The sequence below is a fragment of the Pteropus medius genome, unplaced genomic scaffold (assembly GCF_902729225.1).
Source record: "Pteropus medius unplaced genomic scaffold, Ma_sr-lr_union100, whole genome shotgun sequence".
NCBI classification, from domain to species: Eukaryota; Metazoa; Chordata; class Mammalia; order Chiroptera; family Pteropodidae; genus Pteropus; species Pteropus medius.
The window spans coordinates 55137-67356 of NW_024349568.1; the positions used below are offsets into that span (position 1 = coordinate 55137).

At 38.7% G+C, this 12220-nt stretch overlaps 1 protein-coding gene and 1 pseudogene across 1 annotated transcript; both read left to right on the forward strand.

The window, feature by feature from the left end:
- Window positions 1-2288: 2288 nt before the first annotated feature.
- On the forward strand, window positions 2289-3269 carry LOC120618991 (olfactory receptor-like protein OLF4). The gene has a single exon (XM_039883128.1). It carries the CDS (start codon window positions 2289-2291, stop codon window positions 3267-3269), a length of 981 nt encoding a protein of 326 aa, XP_039739062.1.
- Window positions 3270-3303: 34 nt separating this feature from the next.
- Window positions 3304-4573, forward strand: LOC120618992 (E3 ubiquitin-protein ligase RNF115-like; annotated as a pseudogene).
- The last annotated feature ends 7647 nt before the right edge of the window (window positions 4574-12220 follow it).

Sequence of the window (12220 nt, forward strand, 5' to 3'; positions counted from 1 at the left end):
AATGTTCAGAAAAAGAAAAGACTCATGAAGGAGAAGATGCAGGCAATCTGAAGAGGACTTGGTATTTGGAGGATGGAGAGGGTTTGGAAAGTTCCAAAATGTCTCGTGGGGAGACTGCAAGCAGAAGGAAGTATGAGTGTAAAGGCTCTGAGCTTTGCAGCTGTGGTGCCAGGAGAAGCTGGGAGTCATGTTCAACGTTTGGGAGATTAGTGTGAGCACGGGCAGGGCTCTGTGTGGGTGAAAGGGGTGAAAAGGTCACAAGACATGAGCCTTGTGTTTGAAGCTACAGAATTTGACTTCTCTCTTCTTTGAGGAATCACTGGGATGGAGTTTAATTCGGGAGTCTTCTGAACAGTTTTCAATATAAAGAGATCTTCGTGGGTCAATGTGATTTCTGTCTAGAGGGTTTCCAGCCCTTCGAAGATGGGAGAGGTGACAATAAAATATGGCTGTGCAATTGAGATCCTAGAGGTGGAGAAGTAATGGAGACATAAGATGCAGAAAAAAAAATCTGTCTCGTCTCATCACAGTGATAATCATTTATTTGCCAACAGACAATAGATGATTAACTTTGCTAAGTTTGTTACATATATTGTTCAAACCTGACATCATTTTAAATTGATATCACTGTCTATACCATTTGTTTTAGGATTTAGCATTTAGAATGTTCAACTGTCTCTCATTGAAAAAACTAAGCAGTGGTAGATCTCAGAAACAAAACCGAGTTTTCAAATTTCCAAGGCTTTGCACTTAATGTTATTTACTAATGTCTCATTTCAGCTGTAAAAATCTCTGCTTTTTTTCTATATATTATATATTTCCTTTTGTAAATTATAGGTTTATTCTTTGTAAATTTTCTAGTAATATGTTTGATCTGTGAGATATCTTGACACATAAAGAAATTTCTGCTTTCTGTTTTGAATAAATAGTTATTTGCTACCTTATTGATAATTCTGTGCATAAGGCAAAACAACTGCGGTGGGCATGTTACCAACTAAGGATGCTTTCTCCTCATCACACTCTCTCAGGGACCACCGAGATTATTAGATCTGTCTCTGTCTCTGTCTCTGTCTCTGTTCTGTCTCTGTCTCTTCCTCTTCTCTGTCTCTCTGTTTCTCTCTCCTCTATCTTTCATTATTTAATCCCCTCTTATTTATCTAATTTTAAAATAAGGGTGGAAAATAGTTATATGACAATGGAGTCTCAGTTTTACATGTCGATTTGAAGGCTTATCAATGGACTTCGGAACTTATTCAATAATCTGTAGGGGGATAATCTGATATTATCTTGCCTTGTATTACTTCTTTCATCATTATTGGGTCTGGGGGTGAGTATAAGCTAGTATTAAGATGACCCAGGAGGTGGGTGTGAGTGTGTGTTTTTCGTGTAGCTGAGCATTTCTTGACTTCTCAGGGCAGGGGTACCTAGCTCATATTCTCTGAAATGTGTTCTTTAAAATACACATCCAGAATGTCAATCAAAAGATGGAAATAAAGAAGACATCACTCCTCACAGGATCCCTTGCAAAGATAATAAAGTTTAAGGAACAATATGTAATTGAGTGATCCCTGGGTCTCGAAGGGTCTTGAAGTTTCATCTGAAGCAGACAGGCCATGTCATTCCTCCACTCTCTGACAGCATCCTTATCATCTCCTTGTTTCTCATTCCCCTCACCACACGGCTTCCTTTTGAGCACGTTTACTTGAGGCAAGTGCCCAACTCAGGACCTTTGCACTGGCTCTTTCTCACGCAGGCTACACCCTTCCCCAAAATCTTCCTGTCTTTTCTGCATCTCCCTTAAGGTCTCTGCTCAAGTAGCACCTTGTTTCAAGTCTTTATCAATTCTATTGATAATGACACGCACATCTACGAACTTGTACACATACTTTCTTTTATTCAAAGCACAGGCACCATCTAACATCGTGTATGATTTTTCACTTTCTTATATTCCTTCTCCATGTTTGGATTATAGGGACTTCTGTTTTTCAGCACCCTGTGCTCCTTGTCTAGGAAATGGTCAGAACTTCCTCAGTGTGTAAAAGAATTTCTCATGAAACCAATATAAAAATGATTTATTTGGCAAATTGCTAAGAAGATGGCAGTAATTTGTAATTAGAGATGTCACATGACCTTACTTAAAGGAGATCAAATCTCTACAAAACCATATACATGTCATATATACATTTTATGGTTAAAATATAAATTGTAGCATTTCACATGTTAGTCATACTCATGTATAAAAATTAATCATCTTATTTTTTTTCATTTTCAGTCATCACCTCCAGCACATGGAACAAGGGAATGGTACACAAATTTTAGAATTTCTTCTCCTGGGATTTTCAGATGAACCAGAACGGCAGCCTCTCATATTTGGGCTCTTCCTCTCCATGTACCTGATCACCATCTTTGGAAACCTGCTCATCATCCTGGCTGTCAGCTCAGACTCCCACCTCCACACACCTATGTACTTCTTCCTCTCCAACCTGTCCTTGGTGGACATCTGTTTCACCTCCACCACTATCCCAAAGATGCTGGTGAACATCCAAACACAGAGCCAAGTCATAACCTATAAATGCTGCATCACACAGATATACTTTTTTATACTATTTGGAGTGTTGGATGACTTCCTCCTGACCGTGATGGCCTATGACCGCTTTGTGGCCATCTGTCACCCCCTGCACTACACAGTCATCATGAACCCCCGACTCTGTGGACTCCTGCTTCTGGTGTCCTGGATCATGAGTGCCCTGTATTCCTTGTTACAAAGCTTGATGATGTTGCGACTATCTTTCTGTACAGTCTTGAAAATCCCCCACTTTTTCTGTGAACCCAATCAGATGATCCAACTTGCCTGTTCTGACACCTTTCTAAATATCCTGGCGATGCATTTGTCAGCCGTGCTGCTGGCTGGTGTTCCTTTTTCTGGGATCCTCTACTCTTACTCTAAGATTGTTTCTTGCATACGTGGAATCCCATCAGCTCAAGGGAAGTTTAAAGCATTTTCTACTTGTGTTTCTCACCTCTCTATTGTCTTCTTATTTTATTGTACAAGTGTAGGAGTGTACCTCAGCTCTGCTGCTGCCCAAATCTCGCATTCAGGTGCAGTAGCATCGGTCATGTACACTGTTGTCACACCCATGCTGAACCCCTTCATCTACAGTCTCAGGAACAAAGACATAAAAGGGGCTTTGAAAAGATTCTGTGGGATGGCAGCTAGAAAAGGGACAACTGTTCTGGGGCTGAAGAACTTTCTGTGTTTGGAGAGCTAAAAGCCTTTGAACCAGAAAATTGTGAAAATAGAATATGCCTCCTTTATTTATTTGCTGGAATTTCCAGTTAGTTGTCCACCTTCTCTATACAAATGTAAGTAATTGTTTATCATGCTTTCTGCTCTGATGTATAGATATTTTCTCTCTTTGTCCATTTTCCCAGTCTCACAAATTATTTCCCAGATTTAAACCAAGAATATTTGGAAAATTCCATTTATCGTTTGAAGACATATGGATCTTAAAAAAAATTTCTTCTGCCCTGTGCCTCTTTGGTGTTGGAAGATGGCCTTGTGGTCACTGTCTGCTGTATTTCCTCTTTGATCTCCTGCCTCTCCATGCCGGGACGACTCCCGTGATGGATGCCGACTCCTGAAAGACAGATGTGCACACTGAGGAAGCGGTGGCAGAGGCAGCAGAGGTGAGCTCTGGGACTGCTACCGCCAAGCACTGGTTTTTCTGCCACTTTTGTAAGGGCAAGATCAGCCTCAAATTCCCAGAATATGTATCATCCCAGATATGAATCAGGCTTAATTGAAGAAGTGACAGATGATTCCATCTTTTTTGGTGGTGGTGGCAGCCATATAGGAAATAACACATTTTGCAGAGTTCTGGTGCAATTTGAACCTCAGTATGATTATACAGGATTTTAGGCAATTTCTAAGTAGCAATCTACTGGACTAAAATAATAGAGCCAATGAGAGATGTCACCAAACTCACACTGACGCTGGGGACCAAGTCGGCCTTCAAGGTAGCCAATGATCGGGAGATATAGATTGCAAAGAGGTACTCATCCTGGTAGATCTCCAGCTATGGAAAGAATAATACAACAGTTCTTTGCTGGAGTCTTTGCAAATTCTGCAGTTCCTGGGTCCCCATACCCTCTTTCCTGGAGGGAGATGCTGCACTCCAGCCCTGGGGACTATGCCTGGGAGTTCACACAGGGCTTGATGACATCATAAGCTAGCTTTTAAGACAACTGAAAAATAAAGGGCCTCCACGAGCTGACAAGGAGAAGATTACAGCTCTTCCAACAGTGACAGTAACTCAGGAGCAAGTCGATATGTGTTTAGAGTGTTCGGTATGCAAAGAAGATTACACAGTTGAAGAGGAAGTCGGCAGTTACCCTGCAGCCACATCTTTCAGAGCAGTTGCATTGTGCCATGGTTAGACTGCATGATACATGTTCTATATGCGGGCAGAGCTGAAATGGTGAGCACACTACTTGGCAAAGCCGGAGCTCTGAGGGCTCTGCAGGCAACAGATTTAGCAGTGACCGCCAACTACAGGACTGATGGACTTTCTGAAGCTAAAGACCATGTCTGAGCCAGGTCTGTGGTACTTTTCTTACCACAGCTATAAATTGCATCAAAAGAAAAAAATATAGTAGGTGGATTTAGGAAACATATAAGAAACCCAACCCATCATATTAATGTAGTGAGTGTTTTTCTTCTCTAAATTTAAAGTTAGCATCTGTAGATGGAATTATGTCTACAACAAAATGCCTCTGATTCCTCAATTCAGGGTGATAATTTTATAACTGTGAAACAATTATGTGTGTTTACCCCCAGCCAGAATAGAATCAGTTCCTTAAAGCCCAGCTAGAGTCCTGCTATCTGTCAAGTTACCCTGCGATGGATGTTTTCACATCCTTGTCCATCCTCCATGCTATCATTAGTGTATTTTATAGTAAATACAGTGAAACCAGAGCCCTAAAAAATAAAAATAAAATAATTTCTTCTCAAATGGCCACATCATCTTTAGAATTCTCATTTGTGTTACTAAAGAGTCTTCATGAGTTGTATACCTCAAATATAGCAAACTACACTTGTTGACTAAGTTCATTTACGTGATGTTTTACGCAGAAAAAGTGAAATAGTTTTCCTTTTGGGTCTCTTCTATTCTATTTCACTCCCTTAACTGCTCTTAATGATAATTTGGACTTTAATATTTCTCCCTGCTCCATTAAAGTATGAATCAAGCTACCTGTGCTCTACATCTTACCTTGAGCCAAGAATCAGTAGAGTTTTTTCCTGTTTGTTATTTGATTGGAGTGTAATTACATGCAATATATAGCACTTATTTAAAATGTACAAGTTGCTGGATCAAAGAGACCTAACATATTAATAGTTCATATTGAATGGGTCTCTTTACACATCATTCAAGGTATTGTATGAAAGCTTTAATTGCATTATTACATATCTGTGAAAATGAAATCACCCTGAGCCTGTTTTCTTATTTCTGATCTTAAAACTGGACAATAATATTTCTGATAAATGTGGTGCAGAACACTTGAAACCTGTGGAAAAACTGGTTGAGCCAAGAATTCTATCATTTGCTAGTAGTCTGCTTATGTATACATATATTTATATATGATTATTTAATAAATAAACACACACACTCGCATATATGTACATAAAGAGCCTCAGTAACCCCATCTTTTACATTGAAATAAAATGTGAGAGAATGTTGGAGAGGATAGAAATGAAAGTAATGTTAGGTTGAATTAACATAAAAGTTTTAAAAATATAAAAACATAGAGCAAAAAATTTATTGTAGAACGCTTATCCTTAATTTTAATCATGAACCATTGCCCTATCTTCATGTCCAAAGGCCTCAAATTCAGAACTACATTTACATTTATGCAATGGGGAATTCTCTGTACAAGGTAATGGGGCAAAATCTCCAATTTAACTTTACATTTTTTCTTCTATTTCGTGTGGGTTTCAAGACAAAACGTTTCACCCACAGGAAGCAAAATGAATGAATTGAGATGCTAAATGTCACTTTCCTCCAAAACCAACTGTTAAATAAATGTCTGTATAACATTGCTATTTGCTGCTGCAACAAAACATCATACTAATGGGTTTAAAAGAAAAAAAAATGATTCGTCTAAAATTCTGGACATCAGAAGTCTGAGGAGACAATGTGCTGAAATCAAGAAGTCTGCAGGACCCGTTCTTCCTGGAGGTTCCAGGAGAGAATTTCTTTCCTCTCCTATTCCAGTTTCTCATGGTCACAATCATTCCTTGGCTCACGCCCTTTCTCCAACTTCAAGGTCCACAGTGTTGCATGATCTAATTTCCCTCTGATTCCAACTTTTCTTCCTTCCTGTTACACATTCTTTGACCACGGTGATGATATTAGTCCCATGTGAATAACAGCCAATCTTTTTTATTTTTACGTTTTTTTAAATTTTGGTGATATTGGTAAACAAAATCCAGTACGTTTCAGGTGTACAATTCAACAGTAAGGCATATATATATATACATTGTATTGTGTGTTCAGCGCCCACAGTTAGATTTCTTCCTGTCACCACATATTTGACCCGTTTTACCCTCTCTATCTTCCTCCTCCCCACATCCTCTGGTAATCACTACTCTATTGTCCATGTCCATGATTTAAATAATAAATTAATGTCCTATCCTCATGTCCAAAGGCCTCAATTTCAGAACTACATTTACATTTATGCAATGGGAAATTCTCCGTATCAGCTAATGGGACAAAATCCCCAATTCGACTTTGGGTTTCTTCTATTAAATGTAGATTTAAACACAAAATGTCGTCACCGAAGGGAAGCAAAATGATTGACTTGAGACCCTTAAAGTCACTTTCCTCCAAAATCAGTTATTGAATAAATGTCTGTATAACATTGCTATTGCTGCTGAAACAAAACATCACACTGACGAGTTTAAAAGAGACAAATTAATTCACCTAAAGTTCAGATGGTCATAAGTCAGAAGAGACAATGGACTAAAATCAAGTTATCTGTCAGGCATATTTCTTCTGGAGGCTCCGGGAGAGAATTTGCTTTCTCTCCATATCCACCTTCCCATGGCCACAAATATTCTTTGGCTCATGGCCCTTTCTCCAACTTCAAAGCCAGCACTGTAGCATCTTCCAATCTCCCTCAGATTCCAACTTTTCTTCCTTCCTCTTCCACATTCTAGAATGACGGTGATGACATTAGTCCCAGCAGCAAAATCAGGGCCAGTGATATCGTAAAGGCAGCTTATTAGCCAACCTATTTCATCTGCTCTCTTAATCCTTTCTTGTAACAAAAAATAACATATAATATGTTTCTGGAAATTACAATGTGGTTATCTTTGGGAGGTTCTTATTCTGCTTACTATAATTTTTAAAATCCATAATATATCACTCAAGTCCTTATATAAAAGAATCAAAATAGATATTTTCAGAAGTATATCATATAATGTCATTTATGAATCCTTATATAAAATAACTGAACAATGAATTTTTACAGCCTCTGGAATGAATGCAGGTGTCATCTCAGATACACACATTGGTGGCACTGGGATGACGGTGGATGATGGTGGATTCCACAAGTGTGATGGAGCTGTGATCTTGAAGGGATCCTCCTCCCAGGGCCCCACACAAGAAACAGAGAGTGGCCGCCAATCTATGCTGCGTTTTTCTTTTGAACATAACCTCTAACCCCTCACTCAACCTCCAAACGACCACAGTAAGTATTTGTAGACTCCTTTAGCTGTTCAACTATGTCCTGTACTCCAATCTAGAAATACCTGCAAAGCTGCCGTTTCTTGGTGAATCAAATTATTCTACAACTCTTCATATTCTTCTTATTGCAAATCTGTAGCGCATAATTTACAAATGTTTGTTGTCAAAAGAAGTATGAAATGCTTGAGTGTCTGTTTGTTCCAGGTAGAATTTAATTTATTTTCCATGATCGATTCACTCTCACATTCTCTTAGGTGGACTGTACAACTCCATTTATTGCTTTGAGACATAAAATAAAAATTTTCCAGCTGCACTGAGATCTAATTCACATAATTTTGTGTAATTTTAAAGACCTCATGGTAATTTATTACATGTATCTAGTAAAATTATTACACAACAAGATTACACATCCAGCACTTCATATAATTATTTCTTTGTGGTGAAAACATTTGAAATATACTTTCTTAGCAATTTTCAAGTATCTAATACAGCATTGTTAAATATAGTCACCTTCCTGTGATTTGATCCCCAAAACTTAAACAACTTAACCAAAGTTTTTAACCTTGATTAATATCTCCACATTTCCCTCATACTTGGTCCAAGGCTTAGTGATCATTTCTATAAGTTTGGCTTTATAGATACCACATATGAGATGGTGAAGATTTGTCTTTCTCTGACTTACTTCAGTTATTATAATGTCCTAAAAAATCCATCCATATTGTTATAATGACATAATTTCCATCTTATCACTGAATAATATTTCATTATATATTATATATACATATATAACTTTATTTATTCATTGGTGGAGGCTTAGGCTGTTTTCATGTCTTTGCTCTTGTGAATAATGCTGTAATAAACATGGACTGGATGCAGATACATTTTTCCAATAGTGATTTTATTTCCTTCAACTACATACCCAGAAGTGAGATTGCTGGAATATATGGTAGCTCTAATTTTTTCTTTTCTTTTTTTCCTATTGGTTGAAAAAAATCACATGTTTCTGTTGTATTAGGTAAGTCCTCATCTCTTTCTCTTTGGGAGTCAGGAATCAGAAAAAAAGCAAACAGCGAAATGTATTTGCCTTGAGTCTTGTCCAGGGCCATCTGTCAAGCACTCGACTGATTAAAAGCTGACTTCGATTCTTAATGGGAAAACTTAGATTTCTGATCTTGAGTTTTCTTTCTAAAGAGGGCACATAAGCCTTTTGTGAACATTCATTTGTTCATTAAATAGCACTTACTGAACACCTATAGCGTGTGTGATGCCATTGCCTTGAGGAGAGAGAAGGTACTGAGGCAGGCCCAAGTCCTGCCCTGTTGGATGGACTGGCCAAGCCTCTAAAAGCAATAGCACGACCAGTGTGAAATTCAGCTAAGTGAATGACTGGATACTTAACAGTTTCTGGACCCTGGAGCCAGATTATGGGGATCCAGATCCAAGTTCTTCTACTTACTAGCTGAATGAATTTGCATACCAGCTGTGTGGCTTAAGGAGGTTGTCTGAACTTCTGTGTGCCTTGGCTGTTCTCATTGGCAAAGATGGGAGCATAATGACATCAACATTGTAAAGTTGCCATGAGGATTACGTTTAATCTGCATAAAACATGTAGAACAGTGCCTGGCAAGAGGCCAGTGTTTTTTGAGTGTCAGCTGTTATTATTATCACCTGGGCATGCTGAAGAGAAAGGCTAATGGGTTGGAGGTTGGTGTGGAGCCCTCTGAATGAGTGAGGGTCATTTCTTAGAGGGGACCGTTATTTTCCTTATATAACAGATATGAAAACTGAAGTTGAAAGATTCCAGGCATACCGTAAGGATTAATTTAGCAGGCCTGTTTTGTCCAAATCCTGTACATTACAAAGAAATTTTGCCTCTTGTCTGGCTCCTGAGAGACAGCTTCTAAGCCTTTTCGATGTCCTACCTGATAAGAGTTCCTTTGTTTATCTGGGGACATTGGGCCACTATGAATCAATAGTCTATGCTTACAATGTGTTTTATGGTGGGACCTTAGGCCACACAGGATCAATGTAGTCTCTGGAGGGGCCGGAGATTAAGATGAGCCATTCAGGCTGGCTGTCATGTCTATGTGACTGAATCTCAATAAAACCACTGGCACCAAAGCTCAGGTGAGCATCTCTATTTGGCAATACCCCATGCATGTTGTCACACATATTGCTGGAAGAATGAAGTGTTGTCGATACAGGTCCATTGGAGACAACAACTGGAAGCTCACTCCTGGTCTCTCCTGGTAGCTGTCCCATGTACCTCTTCCCTTTGCTGATTGTAATCCACACACTTTCACTATAATAAACTGTAGCATGAATGTAACAGCTTTGCTGAGTTTTGTGACTCCTCGTTGAACCCGAATTTGGTCTTAGGGAGCCTGACTACACCAGGGGAGTGACTGCCCAAGGTCATGGAGCTAACAAGTTGTGGGGCTTGGACCCACATGTAGGTCATTAAGAATAGTTAAGATAGTGGGGGAAAGAGTGGAAGGAGATGTGGCTGACACTTAAGGGGTGTGGTGATATTTGATGAAGGTAGAAAATACATAAATGAATGAATATATCTACCAAATATTTACTGAGCAAATGTGATGTGCCAAGTGCTGGACCAGGCACTGATGAGGGTCACTATGACATCTTAGAGTGGGACGACACAGCCTGTAAACCAAAGCCAGAGGGATACACACAAGATGATTTCAGATATGTAACATGCTGAAGAAAAGAACACCACACAGGAAGCCATTACTCTGTGTCAGGCACAGTTCCGAGGCATTAACTCTTTCTATCCTCATATAAACTCTGTATAATACGTACTAGTCTTAACAGGTTGAAGTACATAGAGGCTCAGTTTTTGGCCAGGGTCACACAGGTAGTAAGCAACAGAGCTGGGATTTGAACCCAGGCAGCCTGGGCCCAGGGTCCATGCTCCTGACCACTATACCCAGTGGTGTTCACGGAAGTGATCACACAGGCCTGATGCAAAGGCTTCCGGCTCGAAAGGCAGTGGATGGTGATGCACCTTTGAGACAGAGCAGTGGTGCAGGAGCAGATTTGAGGACCCGAATGAGTGCAGTTGTCATCTCAGACACACAAATTGGTGGCACTGGGATGATGGTGGGTGATGGTGGATTCCACAAGTGTGAACTTCAGAGACCACACAATTTAACACTTTCAAGCCACACATCTTTCTATACAAGTGTGCATATCTTTCTTATACAACACGTCATTTTGCAGAAAAATTGGAGGGAATAGAATAAAATTAATAGCTAAATAGCTAAAATGTTTATGATAGCTCTATTCCTATTTACATTTCCACTAACAATGTGTAAGTGCTCCCCCTTCTACACATCCTCACCAGCAAATATTATCTTTGATCATTACGATAATAGATTTCCTAATAGATAGAATTCCTGATAGACACAAACACATTAAATTTATAGTCTCATACATTTCCACAAGTATATCTATACATACATAAAAAAACTAAAGATGAAACAGTCATTTTGTGGAAAAATATTAAACTTCCAATGGTTTTTTTCAAAGAATGTGATCAAACACAGGAATGCAAACACTCCAATCCCACCATATAGAAACAAAGAGCTCTCACAGGCAATCTGAGATGAAGAAAGTAAATGACTGACAAATGCACATATATAGACAGCGTCACAAGTAACAAAATATTTGCAGAGTAAAGCTCATTAGCATTCCCTTGTCATATAGTAAATAAACTTTTTAATGTGAAACCCAGGGTGAGGGAAGATACTGTGAGATGCTTGTCTCATGAAATACTGTGGCAAAGATAGAATTGCAAGCATTTCTTGGTCTTGAAATGTCTCATTGACATGAAAACAGTCAGATATGCCACATCTTAAAACTAAAAGGAAATGCCCTCACTTCACATTCTATTTCTACAGAGCTAACACCCAATTTCTCTACACTTGTTAATGAATAAGGCCTTGGACAGCTTTTACTGGGAGCACTTTGTGCCTCTCATTCCTCCTTCTAATTGACCTTCCATTGTTATCATTTAATTGACAACACTGACCTTTGCACTACTGAAATCAATGTTCACTTCTCTTGTCCGCATCATAAACACACTGATTTATAAATCAAGCCAGCATACAACCACAGTGAGATTGCTGGATCATGTTGTAGCTCTATTTCCATTTCCATTTCCACCAATGGTGTACAAGTGTTCCCTTTATTCCATGTCCTCACCAGCATTTGTTAGTTTGTCATTCTGATAATAGAATTCCTAACAAATAGAATTCCTCATGGGCTGGACCACACAAAATTTATATAGATAAGTATATTTCTATATGTATACATATATTATAAAAATATGTGTATATTTATTTATACATCTCCACAAATATATCTATACAAACATAAAAAACTAAATGGCAAAGAGTCATTTGGTAAAAAATAAATAAATAAACTAACAAACCTCCAATTCATTTTTGAAAGAA